Source organism: Lycium barbarum, chromosome 4 (genome assembly GCF_019175385.1).
Source record: "Lycium barbarum isolate Lr01 chromosome 4, ASM1917538v2, whole genome shotgun sequence".
Classification (NCBI taxonomy): Eukaryota; Viridiplantae; Streptophyta; class Magnoliopsida; order Solanales; family Solanaceae; genus Lycium; species Lycium barbarum.
This window is the reverse complement of record NC_083340.1, coordinates 122,453,445-122,473,431: the sequence shown is the minus strand read 5'-3', so window position 1 is coordinate 122,473,431 and position 19,987 is coordinate 122,453,445. Positions and strand designations below refer to the sequence as shown.

The following is a 19,987-nucleotide window of genomic DNA, read 5'->3' as shown; positions in this document are numbered from 1 at the left end:
ATCTTTAATATCGTATATATACCTTAAATACTTAAGCAAATTAAATTAACTTGTAGAGGTGACCCCATTTTCACCCTATTTGGTTATTTCTCCCCAACCCACTCCGTTTACTTTTTAACCACTAGCACCCCTCTAACCACCCATTTACACATGCACGACTCTTTCGTCCCCAAAAATACTCCCACTTCCCTTCTCTATAAAAACTCAACCACATTCACCAAAAACACAAAATACTCTCCTCTTTCTTCTCCCCCAAAAAAATTTCATTTCTCCCTTTTCTCCCCATATTAAGAGCATGGCCACTTTTACATTTCCATCTCTCTTTATTCTACTACTTTCTTTTCTCTCCATTGCGAATTCGGGATCCGTTGGAATTAATTATGGCCGAATTGCTAATAATCTTCCATCTCCAGCTCAAGTTGTACAGCTTCTCAAAACCCAAGGGGTTAACAAAGTAAAGCTTTACGATACTGATTCCAATGTACTTAAGTCCCTTTCTGGCTCGAATATATCCGTTACTGTTGCCCTTCCTAATGAGCAACTTTCGGATGCAGCCTCTAAACAATCTTTTACTGATTCATGGATACAATCCAACATTCTTTCTTATTACCCGAAAACCCTCATTGAATTTATCGCTGTTGGAAACGAAGTTTTCGCTGATCCGAATAACACCACCCGGTTTCTGGTACCTGCTATGAAAAATGTCTATTCTTCTCTCGTAAAATACAACGTTGCTTCGAAAATAAAAGTGACTTCACCTGTTGCACTTAGTGCTTTGGGAAATTCCTATCCTTCATCATCCGGTTCGTTTAAACCAGATCTTATCGAACCTGTTATTAAACCCATGTTGAGTTTCCTTAAACAAACCGGTTCACCCCTTATGGTGAATATTTACCCGTTTTTCGCGTATATCGCGAATACGGACACAATATCATTGGACTACGCTTTGTTTCGCGATAACAAAGGCCAAACGGACCCGAAAAATGGGCTTGTTTACAAAAGCCTTTTCGAGGCCCAAATAGATGCGGTTTACGCAGCGATGAAAGCTTTGAATTTTGATGACGTGGCAATGGCGATATCCGAAACTGGCTGGCCTAGTAAAGGTGATGAAAGCGAGGTTGGTGCAACTGCTGCCAATGCTGCTGCTTACAATGGCAATTTGGTAAGAAGAGTTCTTACTGGAAGTGGGACCCCTTTAAAGCCCAATGAACCACTTAATGTCTATTTATTCGCTTTGTTCAATGAGAATCAAAAGCCCGGGCCCACTTCCGAGAGGAATTACGGGCTTTTCTATCCTAATCAACAGAGGGTTTATAATATACCGCTTACCAAAGAGGGTCTAGAGAGCGGGGCCCCCACGGTGAATAACGGAAGCAAAAGCACGGTGGTAACGGCTCCAACATCCTCGCCGTTGCCAGCGCCGATTGGTGATGTGGAGGCTAGTAAGGCGGTGAACACGTGGTGCGTGGCCAATGAAAAAGCGACACGTGAGAAGTTGCAAGCGGCGTTGGACTATGCTTGTGGTCAAGGTGGGGCTGATTGCCATCCGATTCAGCCGGGTGCCACGTGTTACAATCCGGATTCACTTGAGGCACACGCTTCTTATGCCTTCAATAGCTATTATCAGAAAAAAGCACGTGGGACTGGCACGTGCGATTTCAGTGGAGCAGCCCATGTTGTCACTCAACATCCTAGTAAGTATTCAATCATTTGCTTCTTATAAAAAAATAAAAATAAATATTACTAGGATGTTGTCACTCAACATCCTAGTAAGTATTCAATCATTTGCTTCTTATAAAAAAATAAAAATAAATATTATTTGCTTTTCTTCCAACTTGTGTGAAAATATGTTAATTAAAATGTTAAATATTTAATTAAAAGAGTTGTTGGAGAATACATAGATGATGTTTTGTTATTTGGTGTATATAATTACCATATTGTCACCTGTAATTATCCGTTAGGTAAATGGTCTATTCATTTATTTGTTTATTAATCTTATCCACTGGTTGTGAACAATCACCAAATAAATATAATCTGAATTCTATTCTGATATTATTAGGATTCTTTCTGTTGAAAAAATTAACAATGATAGCCTGCCTACAATGTCGTTCGCATTCACAACGGACTTGTTTGGGAGAAAATTAAATTAATTAAAGGGGTAGTAAATAAATATTAATAATTTAACAAAAAAAAATAATCACATTTTCATTCTTGTTGCAGAAATTATGTTTTTGGCATTAACTAAAGTGTGATTTCTTCTTATTGCAGATTATGGCAGTTGCAAGTTTCCAACAGGATATTGATTGGTTGAGAATGCAAAATGGTCCTAGTTATTGGATAAGGGACCAGGAGTCGACTTTTTTTTTCCTTAGTTGTATTATTTTAGTATTAGTATATAATTCGTAGGTGGACGGTTTGGTCTTATTATCGTTTGAAGTTTTCTATGTAATTATACCTACTTTATTTAAATAGTATTGAATTGTTTTAGATGTTGTTTCATTGTTTTATATATTAGATGCCGGCCAAAGTTGATTTCCTTTTCATATCTTGGATCCACTTGAGTAGGTAGCTTTCAGAAAAACGTTATAAAAAATATTCGGTAAGTCTTATTATCGTTTGAAGTTTTCATATGTAATTATACCTACTTTATTTAAATAGTATTGAATTGTTTTAGATGTTGTTTCATTGTTTTATATATTAGATGCCGGCCAAAGTTGATTTCCTTTTCATATCTTGGATCCACTTGAGTAGGTAGCTTTCAGAAAAACGTTATAAAAAATATTCGGTAATTTTGTTTTCGCTTATTTAAATTTAAGATAAAAAAATTCGATATAGTTGGAATCTATTACTAATGAGAAGTAATAGATTAACAATGTTGGAATAGCTGAAGCGCGTAAATTAATTCGGACATGAAATATGCTATGTCAATGGACAAATGTGAAGTCTATATTTTAATAGCCAGCTATTAAGTGAAACTAATATTTCACCGTACAATAAAAGTACAAGTGCTCATCAGCTGAAAATAAATAAAGAATAAACCAACAAAATTACTCGTCAAATAGTGACATGTATATTCACCATTAATCATTATAATTATCATATTGAAGGGAAGCATATCTATTTTAAGTCGTTTGCTTCAAAATATTGAAGAGAAGTTTGATTTTCTAACAAAAGTTTTTTTTTTCAATGGAACACTAAGAAAGAAGTTGTTAAGTTTTTACATAATTTGAAAAACTTTTAAAGTAGTGTTGGAATTGTTTTTCCAAAACTAGTCTTACTGAAAATTTTAAGCAAACCCCACCGAGCTTTTTAGCCAGCTGCGGGCAAAAAAGCTTGCTAATTTCTTGATTGATTCTCCTCCTTAAGATTTCACCTCTTCTTCTTAATTAAATAAAGTTAAGCCTAACCATTTATTGGTTACACCAAAACATAAAGGCTCTTGCTAGGTAGGGCGGCCAACACACTCTATTGCTGTTTTTTTTAAAAAAAAAAAAAAATTATTGTAGTAATTGTTATAGCTTAACTCGTTTAATGCTTCTATTATTTTTTCGGTGATTAAAGAAATAACACTAATAACATGTTTGGCCAATTTGTTGAAATGAGCTAATTTTAAAAATTATTTTTAATTTTTTTACTTAAAATGATTTTTGAAAAGGACAATTACAAAAGAAGATGACAACACCTTAGCCAAGTTATTTTATTTCAGTCGTCTATTTTCGAAAAGGATAATTACAAAAAATGTTCATACTAGAAGAAGATGACAACACCTTAGCCAAGTTATTTTATTTCAGTCGTCTATTTTCGAAAAGGATAATTACAAAAAATGTTCATACTAGAAGAAGATGACAATACCTTAGCCAAGTTATTTTATTTCAGTCGTCTAGCCAACCTTTTATTTCATCAAGCAAAAGACTTGATCTCCATCACTACTACAACACAGCAGTTTTATCTCCACCATCACACATCCTCTCGGCACCAAGAAAACATCTGTAATCCTCAATTAAAAAAAAAAAAACAATCTGCCCAGCAACCACAAAAAATCAACATAGCTTTCACCCCTACTACTTTTACAACGATTAACGTGGATCAATAAGAGAAAGAATCTCCAACAAAAAGAGGAAAAGAAAATCGAGATCCAGAAGAGAAGAAGAACCAACTATTAATTAGTGTATATAGTATGTAGGTGTATAAACAATGTATAAGTAGTACATATATAATATAGAATGGTGTGTAAAGGTTCATATACACCTCATATACGTTAGTATACAGCATATATACACTATTTTATGTACATTATATAGTGTATAAGCAGCTTATACATAATGTATAACAGTGTATATACACCTGATGAGTTATGATACATTATGTTTTGGTGATTGACAAACCCTAAGGAACCAGATATAATTAGGCTCGCTTGCTTGAATTTGGTCAATCTTAGATGTTGCTATGTTGACATGCTCCGTAAAGAATTAGATGCAATCAGTCACACTACACATGCTGCAGGATATGTTCATATATGAAGGACTAAATATGTTGTCAGAGGGACCAGATGAGATCAAGTTCCCAGCAGGATATGTTCATATATGAAGGACTAGATACGTCTTCAGATCAGATCAGGTCCCCAACTATTGCTTGGTCAACTGTACAGCTGTAAAGCTACTGACATTGCAGCAGTGTGGCAGCATAGCATCAGAGTTGTTGCAACCCCTTCAAAGAACAGATGAGGGACCAGGTCCTTGGAGCGTTGAAAATTCAACTCTACAGCTGCAAATCTGTCGACACTATAGTGGTGCAGCAGTAATACAGCAGCAGAGGACCAGTATTGGCTGTCACCTTCACCCCCTTCCATCTACATATGCAACACCATGCTCAAGTGAAGAAGCATTCTTGCACAAATCAGAAAGTTGCTCCATCCTAAGTGCAAGTCTCCAGCTTTCAAGGTGTTCCTCAAGAACAAATCCTTAACAAGCCCAAGGAATAGATCCCTGAACTAAAGATGCTTTAAGTCCTTAGGTTGTTGAGTCTTTGTTCTCTTATTCTATAAGTTGTAAACCTACTCTTCTCTAAAATGAAGCTAGTTGTACGTGTTCTAAATTCTCAAGGTTGCTTCCACAAGGTCTTAAGTGGTACACTAGGCTAGAGTTAGTCTAGGTGTATTAGTGTGTGGGTGGCTAAAGTTAGATACGATGTTGAATTCTCTAAGGGTGCCTTTGAGTGGTACATTAGGCTAGAGTTAGTCTAGGTGCATTAGTTTGCTTGGCTAGAAGTAGTCAAGTGTGAAGGTTACAATAGGACTATTGTAAGGGTGAGGGGTTATGAGAGTTAATTCCTAGCTTACAATCGGTTGTAATCTGAGTTGCTCATTAGTGGTGTCACGACCCAGCCCCGTGGGCCGCGACTGACACCCTACCTGGGTACCCGGACCAAATCACATATTTCAGAATTTCATAAAAGTCATATCAACATAGGTTATATCAAAATATGTCTTAAGCGGTCGCACAAATCAAAAGGTCATATCGAATCCGAACGGAGCGGCGGAATAGACATCGCCGGTCATAAGTGCCAATATAAGCATAAGGGCCATTTAGGGCCATCATAACAAACTGACCGCTGTAAGACCAAAAAAAACAAAATCAAACAAATATACATAGGACCCTCGCCCCACATATATGACTACAGGCCTCTACGAATTCAAAACAAAGACATATGGCGAGACAGGGCCTCGCCGTACCCAAATAGTCAAATGTACAGAATATATACATAACAAAAGAAGTCTGTACCAAAAGTGGACTCCGAGTCAAGAAGGAGTACTCCGAAATAGCAGAGAGTGAAGCCTACAGTGGAGGATCACCAATATCTGTACCTGCGGGCATGAAACGCAGCCCCCGAAGAAAGGGGGTCAGTACGAAATATGTATTGAGTATGTAAAGCACGGAGTACAGAAATATGGGCCAAAACTGAAAGCAAACCGGATATCAAAAGGGGGTACAAATCAGTATGTCAAAATCTGTATCAAAATCATATACATATACATAATGCAAACGAAATCATGCAAAGCTCAAGAACGTGGTCGCCACTCCGACGCTGGCGCCACACACAGCATAACACCAGAAGGTTTCGAATCTCCGTACATCCCCGAACACAAACATAAGTGAGCGTATAGCATCACTAGCCATATCACAGCATAACTCCAAACGGAACCCGGCCTTATGGCGAGGCCTCGGGAACCGTAACACAGCATACAGCCGAATTATCATAGGGCGCACGAATCATAACCGGCCCGGGAACCGGCGAACGAAGTCATAAGGAGGCACGAGCGGAGTCGTGAGCAAACAAATGCAAATCATATTTCAAAATAGCCTTTCAAAACATAATGATTTCTTAAGTCATTTCATAACCTAAAATAATCGAATACTTAGCTGATACGAAGGTTTATTTCACAAAATGTTTCCAAAGTGGTACGTATGGCTCAAAACAAAACTTAACATATCATAATAGTCAAAACATAATTCATAGAGGGAAGTCTCAAAGTCGAAGATCTCATATCGAAGTTCATCCAAAAAGAAAGCCCGATAGGACAAATAGGGCGTCTCGGGGTTAGCGGGCCCACCTCGAGTCAAATTGAGGTGGCGAACATAATTTACGAACATTTAAAGGCCAAAAGATCATACATAATGATTTCAAAGTGACCCAATCACATTTCGATAGGGCCCGAACATTTGGTTGCATTCTAGCCAAAATAGAGCCTTTAGGCTTCAATTGAATTGAATGAAGAGTAGTCGTTTTGTAGATCGGGTTTCGAGGAGCAGAAATGCTCCGGAGGTTCCAATATTCACCTAACATGCCAAACGAATAAGTGGAAAGCTTTACATACCTTATAGACGTCTTATGCTTTCCCCAAAATCAAATCCCGTTTCGTCAAGAATCTGCAAATGGTCAAAGTTACCAATTAGAGATTCTTAGGCTTAACATCCCCATTAACTTGATTTTTGTCTACCGAAATTTCGGCAGCATTTCCCCTATATATCTAACACCCCCGAGACTTAGCTCGGCTCAAAATATATCAACAACAACAACCCAAACATCATCAAACAACATAAACCATAATCAAACCATTCTAACTTTAAAATTCTACCTTATTACATAAGTTGGCAACTCTTCATTCAAACTTCACAATTCCAAATCTATATCCACATTATTGTATTCATTCACTCATTCAAGATTATTCAATCACATCCCAAATATGTTCCAAACCATATACAAATTTCCCGAAGTTCATTACTTTCCATATTTCATCCAAAACATCAAAAATCACGACGAACATTCTAACTTGCATCGTTTCATTCCGAATTCATTAACATCAACTACAAGTCACATTTAAAGTCTTTTAGTATAATAGATATACAATGATATACACAAATATACCAAAGGTATATACTTTCCGATAATGTTCCGAAATCATTTTCCAACACCAATTCAATTTATTAAACGATCATTTACGTCATAACTGTCACAACGACGCCACAAACCAACTAACAAGATCAAATTCACATGGCCTTGCACTTCATGTAGCTCACGGCCAAACACACCCTTCACACTCACACACGGCCATGCTCAACACAACACAATTCCATAATCTTCATGCAACTTCAATCACTACCACATATATACCCACTTCATAACATAAAAACATAGAAATCATACTTTATTCTTGAAATTCCAACTCGCCGCAAACGTCGCTCTTTCGCTTAACTAATTATATCACGTCGGAGAGCGTCTTGCATACTCTATGAATACAAGAAGAACAATATTTTTAGATTGGAAACAAAGCTAGGAATTTTTATTTTTTTTGTTGGCTAAGGGGTTCGGCCGAGAGGCCCTTTTTGAGGTGCTCTCTAATTTTTTGAGTTTGATTTGCTTTTTCTTGAACATTCTAAGTATATGGATGACTATATACTTGATTGTTTGGTCATGTGGATGTCACATGACCACTTAAAATGGGACTTGGGCCTTGTCCTTTGGCCGGCCACCCCTAACCACCTGGGCCTCAAGTTTTAACAAATTTCTCTTGGCCCAATTCGTAAAAATTTCGTTTTGTAATTCCCGAAACTAATTTCCGAAATTCTAAATTTACCCTCGGCCTTTCCCAATGTATTTACACCATTCATTTCACAACCAACATGGGCATATCAACTAGAATCAAAATATTTCCTTATAACACACAAGTCTTAATTATTTCGCGATTTCCAACTATGCGAAAACACGGGACATAACATTCTCCCCCCCTTAAAAACATTCGTCCCCGAATGTTAAATTAATCTTATAAGGTCTTATGATCATGGCGGGAGTGTCCCTTTTTAATAATGGCATACAAAATTATTTTTATCAACCAACATAACAAACTGAAAGGTTTAGATTACCTGTGGACGTCGGGAACAAGTGAGGGTATTTCCTTTTCATCTCGTCCTCCGCCTCCCAAGTCATCTCCTCCCGATTATTGTTGCACCACAGGACTTTGACGGAGGGCACTTCTTTAGTGCGTAGTCTCCGCACCTGTCGATCCAGAATAGATACAGGCTGCTCGTCATAAGATAACTGCTCCGTCACCTGAATGTCATCAACTGGGAATATCCTGGAAGGGTCACCGATACATTTCCGCAGCATAGACACATGAAATACCGGGTGTACGGCCTCCAAGTCGGATGGTAAGTATAGCTCATAGGCAACCTCGCCTATCTTCCGAACGATCTGATACGGCCCAATATACCGGGGGCTCAACTTACCCTTTCTACCGAATCTCATGACACCCTTCATGGGCGACACCTTCAGGAATACCCAGTCGCCAATCTGGAACTCTAACGGTCGACGTCGTCTATCTGCATAAGCTTTCTGTCGACTCTGAGCAGCCAATAATCGTTCTCGAATAAGCTTTACCTTATCTACAGCTTCCTGGATCACATCTGGCCCAATCAGCTTAGTCTCGCCCACGTCAAACCAGCCAATAGGAGATCTGCATTTCCTGCCATAAAGGGCCTCGTACGGAGCCATCTGAATGCTGGAGTGATAACTGTTATTATAGGCAAACTCAATAAGCGGCAAATGATCATCCCAGCTGCCCCTGAAATCAATAACGCAGGCCCGCAACATATCTTCGAGCGTCTGAATAGTGCGCTCGGCCTGCCCGTCGGACTGAGGGTGAAAAGCTGTACTGAGGCTCACCTGAGTCCCTAATCCCTCCTGAAATGACCTCCAGAAATTAGCTGTAAACTGGGCACCTCGGTCAGTAATAATAGATATAGGGACTCCGTGAAGTCTGACTATCTCTCTGATATACAATCTGGCATAGTCCTCAGCCGAATAAGTAGTCCGAACCGGAAGGAAATGGGCTGATTTCGTCAGCCTGTCAACAATAACCCAGATAGAGTCGTACCTGCGTGGAGTGCGCGGTAACCCAACAACGAAATCCATATTAATCACCTCCCATTTCCAGGCTGGAATCTCCATCTCCTATAATAATCCACCGGGCTTCTGATGCTCGATCTTAACTTGCTGGCAGTTCGGGCACTGACTAACAAACTCAGCAATATCTTTCTTCATGCCGTCCCACCAATACAAACACCTGAGATCCTGATACATTTTGGTGGAACCAGGATGAACAGAATACCGTGCATTATGGGCCTCGCCCATAATCTGCCGCCGTAATCCCGCAACGTCCGGTACACAGAATCTGCCGTCATATAATAATACTCCTTCAGGCGAGATCTCAAACTGAGTCTTTGCTTTATTAAGGGCCACATCTCTGTACTGAATCAAAAGAGGATCTTCAAACTGGCGCTGCTTTACCTCCTGAATAATAGATGATTCAGCAACTGCACGAACAGAAATCCCAGAATCTCCAGAATCTGCCAAACGAATTCCAAGGCTGGCCAGCTGATGAATATCACGAATCAAATCTTTCTTACCAGATGGTACATCAGCCAAGCTGCCCATAGACTTGCGGCTAAGTGCATCCGCTACCACATTGGCTTTCCCAGGATGGTACAGAATATCAACGTCATAATCCTTCAGTAACTCAACCCATCTTCTCTGCCACAAATTCAATTCTTTCTGCTTAAAAATATACTGGAGACTCTTATGGTCCGTATAGATATCAACATGGACCCCATATAAATAATGCCGCCAAATCTTCAAAGCATGAATTACTGCGGCCAACTCAAGATCATGAGTGGGATAGTTCTTCTCATGCGGTCTGAGCTGCCGGGAAGCATAGGCTATGACTCGACCGTGCTGCATCAATACACAACCTATCCCAATACCAGAGGCGTCACAATAGACAACATACCCGTCTGATCCTTCTGGAAGAGCCAAAACTGGTGCTGTAACCAATCTCTCTTTCAGCATCTGAAAGCTGCGCTCGCAGGCATCTGTCCACTGGAATTTCGCTGCTTTCTGAGTAAGCCTCGTCAGTGGTGCTGCAATAGAAGAAAAATCCTCCACAAACCTGCGATAATAACCAGCTAACCCCAGAAAACTGCGCACCTCTGTCGGTGTAGTAGGCCTGGGCCAATTCTGCACAGCCTCAATCTTCTGCGTGTCGACCCAAATACCATCTGCGCCGACAATATGGCCCAAGAATGCTACAGAAGTCAACCAGAATTCACATTTAGAGAATTTGGCGTATAACTTCTGCTGACGGAGAATGCCAAGTACCGTCCTCAAATGATCTGAATGCTCCTCGGCTGATCGCATGTAAATCAGAACATCATCAATAAACACAATAACAAACATGTCCAGAAAAGGCCGAAATACCCGATTCATCAGATCCATAAATACCGCTGGAGCATTAGTCAGCCCGAAAGACATAACTCTGAACTCATAGTGCCCGTACCGGGTCCTGAAAGCAGTCTTCGGGATATCTGACTCCCGCACTCGCACCTGATGATAACCTGAGCGCAGATCTACCTTCAAAAAATATTTAGCACCCTGCAGCTGATCAAACAAGTCATCAATCCGGGGGAGGGGATATTTATTCTTAATAGTCACCTTATTCAGCTGCCGGTAGTCGATACACATCCGCAGTGACCCATCTTTCTTTCTAACAAACAATACCGGCGCTCCCCAGGGTGATGTGCTGGGTCTAATAAAGCCCTTATCCAACAAATCTTTCAGCTGCTCCTTCAACTCTTTCAATTCAGCCGGTGCCATCCTATACGGAGGAATAGATATAGGCTGCGTGTCTGGCAACAACTCTATGGTAAAATTAATCTCCCGCTCAGGCGGAAGGCCAGGAAGCTCGTCAGGAAATACATCTGGAAACTCACTGACGACCGGAACAGACTGAAGGGTAGGTATCTCCGCTGCAGTATCGTGCACACGAACCAAATGATAGATATAACCCTTCTGGATCATCTTCTTAGCCTTGAGGTATGAAATAAACTTACCCCTCGGCGATGCTGTGGATCCGAACCACTCTATGACCGGTTCCCCTGGAAACTGAAAACGGACTACCTTTTTCTGGCAGTCAACATTAGCATAACAGGAAGACAACCAGTCCATACCCATAATGACATCAAACTCAAGCATGTCTAACTCTATCAAATCAGCTTTAGTGCAACGATCATAAATAGTCACAGAACAATCCCTATAGATCTGTCTCGCTATAACAAAATCCCCAACTGGCGTAGCTACCTCAAATGGCTCTATAGGCTCAGACACTATCCCAATCTTACTAGCAACGAGCGGGGAAATATATGATAAAGTAGAACCAGGGTCAATCAATGCATATACATATCTGGAGAAAACCAGTAATGTACCTGTGACGACGTTTGGCGAAGCCTCCTGATCCTGGCGGCTGGCCAAAGCATATATGCGGTTCGAGGGACCGCTAGAACCTGAAACGCCACCGCGGCCCCGACCGCGTCCTGCCGATGCGGGCATACCTCGCCCTCCAGGGCGTGCAACAGATGGAGCAGATGAAGAACCGGCGGCTGACCCTGTCGGCTGAGTCACACTACCAGAACCGCTGGCCAACGGACAATCTCTCATAAAATGGCCCTGACCACCACATGAAAAACAAGCTCCAGTAGCTCGATAGCACTCCCCAGAATGAGACTTCCCGCAATGAGAATAACGGGGCCTGGGTGGTCTGGCCTGACTGGGACCTCTAGTCATCTGTGAACCTGCCGCCCTGGAGCTCCGACTGGCCCCAGACGGTCCTGCACTGTCAACTCTCCGGCTGCCTGACTGAGTACTCCGGCCGGACGGAGGAAGCTGTCTCCCTGACTGCTGCTGCTGAGGCTGTCCGCCTCGAAAATCTCCGGAATATCCTGCGGACCTAGCCCTCTTGGGCGGCCTCCTGTCCCTATCTCTACCAGAATGATCAGACCTATGACGGTCCTCCATACCCATCGCATAAGCCTGTAGTCGGGCAATGTCCATATCTGTCTGCAACGACACCGCCATACAACCGTCGATCAAATACCGATCCAATCCCATAACATATCTGTGCATCCGATCGGACATATCTGCTACCACGGCAGGTGCATACCGGGCCAGGGAATCGAACTCAAGATTATACTCGCGAACACTCCGACCCCTCTGCTGCAAATGTAAGAATCGGTCGGCCCGTGCCCGCCGCAACTCTGGGGGCAGAAAGTGGCGGGTGAAAGCAGTCACAAACTGGTCCCACGTAGTTGGAGGAGCACCCTCACCCCTGGATAACTCCCAAGTCTCATACCAGTGAGTGGCAACATCTCGAAGTCTGTGCGAAGCCAGCTCGACCGACTCGGTCTCTGAAGCCCTGACCAAGTCCAGTGAGAGCCGCATCCCCCGAATAAAGTCGTGGGGGTCCTCGTCGGGCTTAGACCCGAAAAACTATGGAGGGCCACATAATAAAAACTCCCGAACTCTCAAGCTGTCCCGCCTGTCATCATCATCATCGTCCCTCCGCCCGCGTCGGCGAGCCTGTCCTGCCACCAGTGTAGTCAGCAACTGTACAGCCTCCCTCAGGGTCCTATCCTCCGCCCCTGGCTGAGGAGCTGGAGTCTCAGGAGCGGGTACACGGACCTCTGGAGCTGCTGAAGGTCCTGCTCCAGGCGGTACTAGTGGGGGGTGTAGCAGACCCCTCAGAATGAGGCACAACCTCAGGCAAATCATAAGCACGAGCCCGGGTAGCTCGCTGTGCCTGACTAGTGTCACGACCTAACCCCGTGGGCCGCGACTGGCACCCTACTTAGGCACCCCAAACAGACTCACAAACCAGATCATCATATTCAGACTCATTCAGACTTAACATACGTTATTCGAACTGAAAACTAATAGCAGACGTCACACAAGCATTGAATAAACACTTATCTTAAGCGGTCGCCCGTGCAGGACAGTCATATCAAAATCAGAAAGGTGGCGGAATATACATCGCCCAAATGCACACACACACACGTACAAACTTATGGGCCGTCTTGGCCATAATAGCATACGGGCCGCTTAAGAACGTAAAACAAAACCACATACGAACACACCGGACCCACGACCCACAAATATGACTACAGACCTCTAAAACAAAACGGAACATACGAACATATGACGGGACAGGGCCCCGCCGTACCCACACAGCCACAAATGTACAAAATCCACACACAGCAAAAGGTATGTACCAAAAGTTAAGCTCCGGATCAAGGGGAGCTCTCCAAAATAGCAGAATAGGTAGCCTAAACTGGAGGATCACCCAAACGAGCTTCTGTACCTGCGGGCATGAAACGCAGCCCCCCGAAGAACAGGGGGTCAGTACGGGAGAAGTACTGAGTATGTAAAGCAGAAAGTACAGAAATCCCAATCATAACTGGAGTCGGAAGGGGCAAACACAAACATCAAAGTAGCGAATCAAACCTGTGTGGAAGATAATGTACAAATGCAAATAAAATCATGTGTAGGGCTAGGAACGTGGTCACCCCCGACGCTGGTGCCACAACACATCATACTCCAGAAGTTTTCAAATCTCCGTACAGTCTCCAGACAAATCGTATCACACACACATCACATCATCAGAACATATCAAATGCCATATCACATCATAACTCCATAGACGGAAACCGGCCCTATGGCGAGGCCTCGGAAACCGTAACACATCATACTTCCGAATATGGTATAGCGCGCACGATCACAAAGCCGGCCCGGGTACCGACGAACGAAATCATAGCGAATGGCACGAACGGAGTAGTGCAGAGACCAAATGCATATTAAAAGTAAATTACAGGACTCGACATATAATTACATATAGGCACATACCGACGCCAAAAGGCTCGGAGTAGGAGTCAGGTCGATCAAAATTAATGTATAGAAGTTACGAAGTTCCAAACTGCAAAACCTTTGAAAAGCAACTCACAGATCATTTTCCGAAAATCTAGTATCATTCATAGTGCAAAACGTTCCATAATGGTGTAGGAAATTTCAAACGGACCTTTGAGTCATAGGCAAACAATTACTTTTCATATCGGACGGAAGTGAGTCAAACAAATCAAATAAGGGAAGCCTCGGGGCTTACGGGCCCACCTCGAGTCTAGTCGAGGCGGCGGACACAAATCACAGACTTTCGACTCCATAAAGTCATCTACAAAAGTTTCGAAGAGATTCGGCACAGCAGCAAAAGTTATGAAGGTTTGGGCATTCTTTTAACCAAATAGAAGGATTAGGTTTCAATTGCGCTGAATGAATAGTGCCCAAACTTGCACTTGGATTTCCAAGAGTAGAATTATCCCCGAGGGTCCGATCTTAACCTAGTATGACTAGGACATGCCAAAAGAAGGAAAGGTAGGCTTTACATACCTGGATTGCGTCTTACGCTCGTCAAATCTCAATTCCCGTTTCGTCCAAAAACTGCAAATGGTCACTTTTACCAGTTACTATTCATGAAAGTTAACATCTTAATCTTTCGGCTATACTTGGCTACCGAAATTTCGGCAGCATTTCCCCTATAAATCTAACACCCCCGGGACTTAGCTCGGCTCAAAATACATCAACAACAACAACCCAAACATCAGCAAACAACAACAACCACAATCAACGCATTCTAACTTCATAGTTCTACCTTACTACACAAGTTGACAACTTTCATTCAAACTTCACAATTCCAAACTTATGCCCACATTATTGTATTCATTCACCCATTCAAGATTATTCAAACCCATCCCAATTACACTCCAAACAATATACAAAATTTCCCGAAGTTCATTACTTTCCATATTTCATCCAAAACATCAAAACTTACGACGAACATTCTAACTCGCATTGTTTCATTCCAAATTCATTAACATCAACCATAAGTCACATTTAAAGTCTTTAACATCATATATATACAACAATATACACAATTATACAAAAGGTATACACTTTCCCATAATGTTCCGAAATCATTTTCTAACACCAATTCAATTCACTAAACAATCATTTAAGTTATAAAGGCCACAACGACGCAATTAACAAACTTAAACGAAATCAAATTCATCTTGTCCTCCACAATTCATGGCTCACGGCCACATACCAACACATGCACACACACGGCTTTCTACACACACATCCAAGTTACGGGATTCTCGTCTATTCTCAATCCTTAACACATTCATGCCAATTTCATAACATTTGAGGGGAAAAATTCTTACCTTTTCTTGAATTTCCGACTTGCCGCAAACGCGCACCTTTCGCCAAACTAATTATACCCCGTTGAAGAGGGTCTTGAGTACTTTACAAATATGGGAAAACTAAGATTTTTGAGCCACAAACACAAGCTAGGAATTTTTTTTTTTCTTGTATGGTTCTCGGCCGAGAGCCCTTTTTTTTTGGTGTTCTTCAATTTTTTTTTTTTGATTTGGTTTCTAGATAATTCAAAGGGGCATATGGATATATATCAACTTAAGGGTCATGTGAAACTCACATGACCACTTAATAAGAGGCTTGGGCCTAGCCAAGTGGCCGGCCACCTCCATACTTTGGGCCTCAATTTTTGTGTTCTAATTTCTTGGCCCAATTCATTAAACGTCCCGTTTTGTAATTCCCGAAATTCCAAATTTACCCTCGGCCTTCCCCGATGTCTTAACATTAATGATTTCATAACCAACATAGTCATATCAACTAGAATCAAAATATTCCCTCATAACACACAAGTCTTAATCATTTCTCGATTTCCAATTATACGAAAACACGGGACATAACATTCTCCCCCCCTTAAGAACATTCGTCCTCGAATGTTAAGTTGACCTCATGGGGCGTCATACTACTTCGGAAGGGTTCTCTTTATAGTCGTCCTTTGTTGATTTTTCCGACATGGCTTCTTCACCAACATTATGGGGTAGTTAAAAATTTTCACATCACTGATTCAAATGCCTTCCTAATACATTTTCTCATACCCCACGTAATCACCGAACCATACGCTATATTCTTGTAATGGACAAACGCTCCCCAGACATTATAATCAATATCATTTCTCGTTATACTTCTGAGTTTCTTACCACATCGTCATAATCCCACTTCACTTCATACTAGACACTTTATGCCAAACAGATTCAGAGCTAGGGCCGGACGTATATGAGCATATCGAACGGATTCATAGTCAACGTCAGAGGTACGGAAGTATGTCAGACAAATCTGAGATCGGAGTCAGACGTACAGAGAGGTATCAGACAGATTCGAAATCAGAATCAGACGTACAGAATTGTATCATACAGAGTCGTGATCGAAGTCAGATAGACCGAAATGTATCAGACATACGAAGATGTATCAGATAGACGCGTGATCAAAATCAGACGTACAAAGGCATATCAGGCGGATTTATATCCAGAGTCAGACATACAGGGGTGTGCCAGACAGAAACGTATTCAGAATCAGACGTACAAAAATTCATCAGATGGGAACATAATGAAACTCAGAAATACAGAGGCGTACTAGGCAGAGCCTTATCGGAATCGGGAGTGTAGAAGTACAACAGATAGAATATCGAATTAGAATCAAATCGCTCCTATTAAGGCTCCAATGATTCATGAGAATTTCCCTTTATTTGTAAACTTGTTTGCCAAGTGATCATACAAATTGTCTTGCGTGTCGCTCATCGGCTCCTTCAGAGGTTCCGCTTATTCACACTCTTATTCTTCATTACTCACAATATTAGTCGCCTGGACTCGACTCTTGTTCCATATGGACACCAAACGAAAATCATACACACACACATACACACACTTACTAATACCTTACTGGCGAATGTCTCAGACTGTTGTTCAAATTCGTTCAATTTCCCAAGCGGTGGTGTACCCTTTTCTTTTTGCCCATTTAGTCCGCCTCGTTCTGCGCGACTCCTGTAAGGGCACTAATTACTCCACACATTCTATTTTCCTTTTGGTTAACCCAAATTTCCATTTATATTTATCATACTTTCACTTGTGAGAAACTTTGCATTACTTCCCAGGGGGTCACCCATCCCAGAATTGCTCTGGCTTGAGCACGCTTAACCCTGAAACTTTCATGCATTTTGACGCGTTAGGGCTGATATAATTCTGTCAATTGCCCCGCACGACCTTTGTCACGTAATTTTGGGGCCAATCGGGGTCTTAGCAAATTTTTTTTTTTCGGGAAGTTTTCGTAGTGGGTCCCACTCCGACCCAAAGAGGTCGTTTGCTCTTCTGGCTATATGGTTTATCGCTTTAGCCTGTCAAATTCCCTATATTCGCCTCCCACATGAATAGATGGCTGCCTCAAATATTTTCATTGATTCGGATTCTTACCCTACTTTTACTGACACGCAGAAAGAGAATATCACGTAATATACTGGAGTACAGACCTATCAGTGCACATATTCATTCAAAAAAAAAGTTAGTAATATACCTGGGTCTGCGTCTGGTGATGCCTCTGGGTCCCGCCGACCAGTCAAAGCGTATATGCGGTTCGAGGGACCGCTAGAATCTGAACCCCCACCACGGCCTCTACCGCGGCCCGCTGGTGCTGGCATACCTCGGCCCGTGGAGCGCGTGGCCGAAGGGGTAGATGGCGAACCAGCAACGGATCTCGTCGGCTGTGCTGCGCTACCAGAACTGCCTGCCCACGGACAATCTCGCATGATATGGCCCTGGCGGCCGCAAGCAAAACAGGCCCCTGTGGCCCTGAAACACTCACCTGGGTGCGATCTTTCACAATACGAACACGGGGGCATAGGTGGCCTAGTCTGACCGGGACCCCTGCTCGCCTGAGGACCTGGGGCTCTGGAACTCTGGTTTGCCCTGGACGGTCCTGCGCCATCAAATCGCTTACTAGCAGACTGTGTGTCCCGGCCTAGCGGAGGGAAGTACCCACTGGACTGATACTGAGGCTGCCCGCCCCGAGAATCTCCAGAATACCCCGCTAATCTGGCCCTCTTGGGCCGTCTCCCATCATACTCTCTGCTGGGCCGATCTGCTCAGTGTCGGTTCTCCATCCCCTGGGCGTAGGCCTGTAGATGGGCAATGTCCATATCTGTCTGCAATGACACCGCCATACAGCCGTCGATCAAGTAATGATCCAACCCCATAACATATCTATGCATCCGATCAGACATATCTGCTACCACGGCAGGTGCATACCGGGCCAGGGAATCAAACTCCAGATTATATTCACGAACGCTTCGACCCCTCTGCTGCAGATGTAAAAACCGATCGGCTCGCTCTCGTCGTAACTCTGGGGGCAGAAAGTGGCGGGTGAAAGCAGTCACAAACTGATCCCACGTAGCTAGAGGAGCACCCTCACCCCTGGATAACTCCCAAGTCTCATACCAGTGAGCGGCAACATCCCGAAGTCTATGCGAGGCCAGCTCAACCGACTCGGTCTCTGAAGCCCTGACCAAGTCTAATGCACGCCGCATCCCCCGAATAAAGTCATGGGGGTCCTCGTCGGGCTTAGACCCGAAAAACTCTGGAGGGCCACATAATAAGAACTCCCGAACTCTCAGGCTGTCCCGCCTGTCATCATCATCATCGTCCCTCCGCCCGCGCCTGCGAGCCTGTCCCGCTACTATTGTGGTCAACAACTGTACAGCCTCCCTCAGGGTCCTATCCTCCGCCCATGGCTGAGGAGCTGGAGTCTCAGGAGCGGGTACACGGACCTCTGGAGCTGCTGAAGGTCCTGCTCCAGGCTGTACTAGTGGGGGTGTAGCAGACCCCTCAGAATGAGGCACAACCTCAGGCAAATCATAAACACGAGCCCGGGTAGCTCGCTGTGCCTGACTAGTCTCTCCCATCCTCGCCTTGCCCTTCTGGGCCGTCGTTGCCTTCTTCGGAGGCATCACTGCAAACACAATAACGGGTCACATCAGAATCACCTTAATAGCACAGCTCTATCGCACGATCTAAGATTCCAAAGGAAGTAACATCCTAAATGCCCTGTAGCCTCCTGTTTATAGATGTGGTGCACAACACATCGATAAACAAGACTCTACTAGACACGGCCTGTAGACATTCCGAGGACAAACCGCTCTGATACCACTTTTGTCACGACCCAACCCCGTGGGCCGCGACTGGCACCCTACTTAGGCACCCCAAACAGACTTACAAACCAGATCATCATATTCAGACTCATTCAGACTTAACATACGTTATTCGAACTGAAAACTAATAGCAGACGTCACACAAGCATTGAATAAACACTTATCTTAAGCGGTCGCCCGTGCAGGACAGTCATATCAAAATCAGAAAGGTGGCGGAATATACATCGCCCAAATGCACACACACACACGTACAAACTTATGGGCCGTCTTGGCCATAATAGCATACGGGCCGCTTAAGAACGTAAAACAAAACCACATACGAACACACCGGACCCACGACCCACAAATATGACTACAGGCCTCTAAAACAAAACGGAACATACGAACATATGACGGGACAGGGCCCCGCCGTACCCACACAGCCACAAATGTACAAAATCCACACACAGCAAAAGGTATGTACCAAAAGTTAAGCTCCAGATCAAGGGGAGC

The 19,987-nt window shown here is 43.1% G+C and overlaps 2 protein-coding genes across 3 annotated transcripts; one reads left to right on the top strand and one right to left on the bottom strand.

The window, feature by feature from the left end:
• The first annotated feature begins 196 nt into the window (after positions 1-196).
• On the top strand, positions 197-2,543 carry LOC132636329 (glucan endo-1,3-beta-glucosidase 12-like). Its single transcript, XM_060353147.1, has 2 exons — positions 197-1,694; positions 2,269-2,543. Exons 1-2 carry the CDS (start codon positions 296-298, stop codon positions 2,301-2,303), a joined length of 1,434 nt encoding a protein of 477 aa, XP_060209130.1. The 5' UTR covers positions 197-295; the 3' UTR covers positions 2,304-2,543.
• A 2,931-nt stretch (positions 2,544-5,474) lies between these two features.
• LOC132638551 (uncharacterized) lies at positions 5,475-19,270 on the bottom strand. Of its 2 annotated transcripts, none has more exons than XM_060355392.1 (2): positions 17,866-19,270; positions 5,475-5,863 (listed from the first exon to the last, which is right to left on the bottom strand). In XM_060355392.1, the coding sequence occupies exon 1, from the start codon at positions 19,247-19,249 to the stop codon at positions 18,434-18,436; it is 816 nt and encodes a 271-aa protein (XP_060211375.1). In that variant the 5' UTR covers positions 19,250-19,270; the 3' UTR covers positions 5,475-5,863; positions 17,866-18,433. The 2 variants fall into 2 exon arrangements, with proteins under 2 accessions (XP_060211375.1, XP_060211374.1); XM_060355391.1 differs by lacking the exon at positions 5,475-5,863 and adding an exon at positions 12,117-13,741.
• Between the last annotated feature and the right edge of the window lie 717 nt (positions 19,271-19,987).

Bases quoted from the DNA above. Each gene is read 5' to 3' on its own strand.
- LOC132636329 (XM_060353147.1), top strand. From the start codon at position 296: ATGGCCACTTTTACATTTCCATCTCTCTTTATTCTACTACTTTCTTTT. The intron at 1,695-2,268 runs GTAAGTATTCAA...TTCTTATTGCAG, and splicing joins TGTTGTCACTCAACATCCTA to ATTATGGCAGTTGCAAGTTT.
- LOC132638551 (XM_060355392.1), bottom strand. From the start codon at position 19,249: ATGGGAGAGACTAGTCAGGCACAGCGAGCTACCCGGGCTCGTGTTTAT.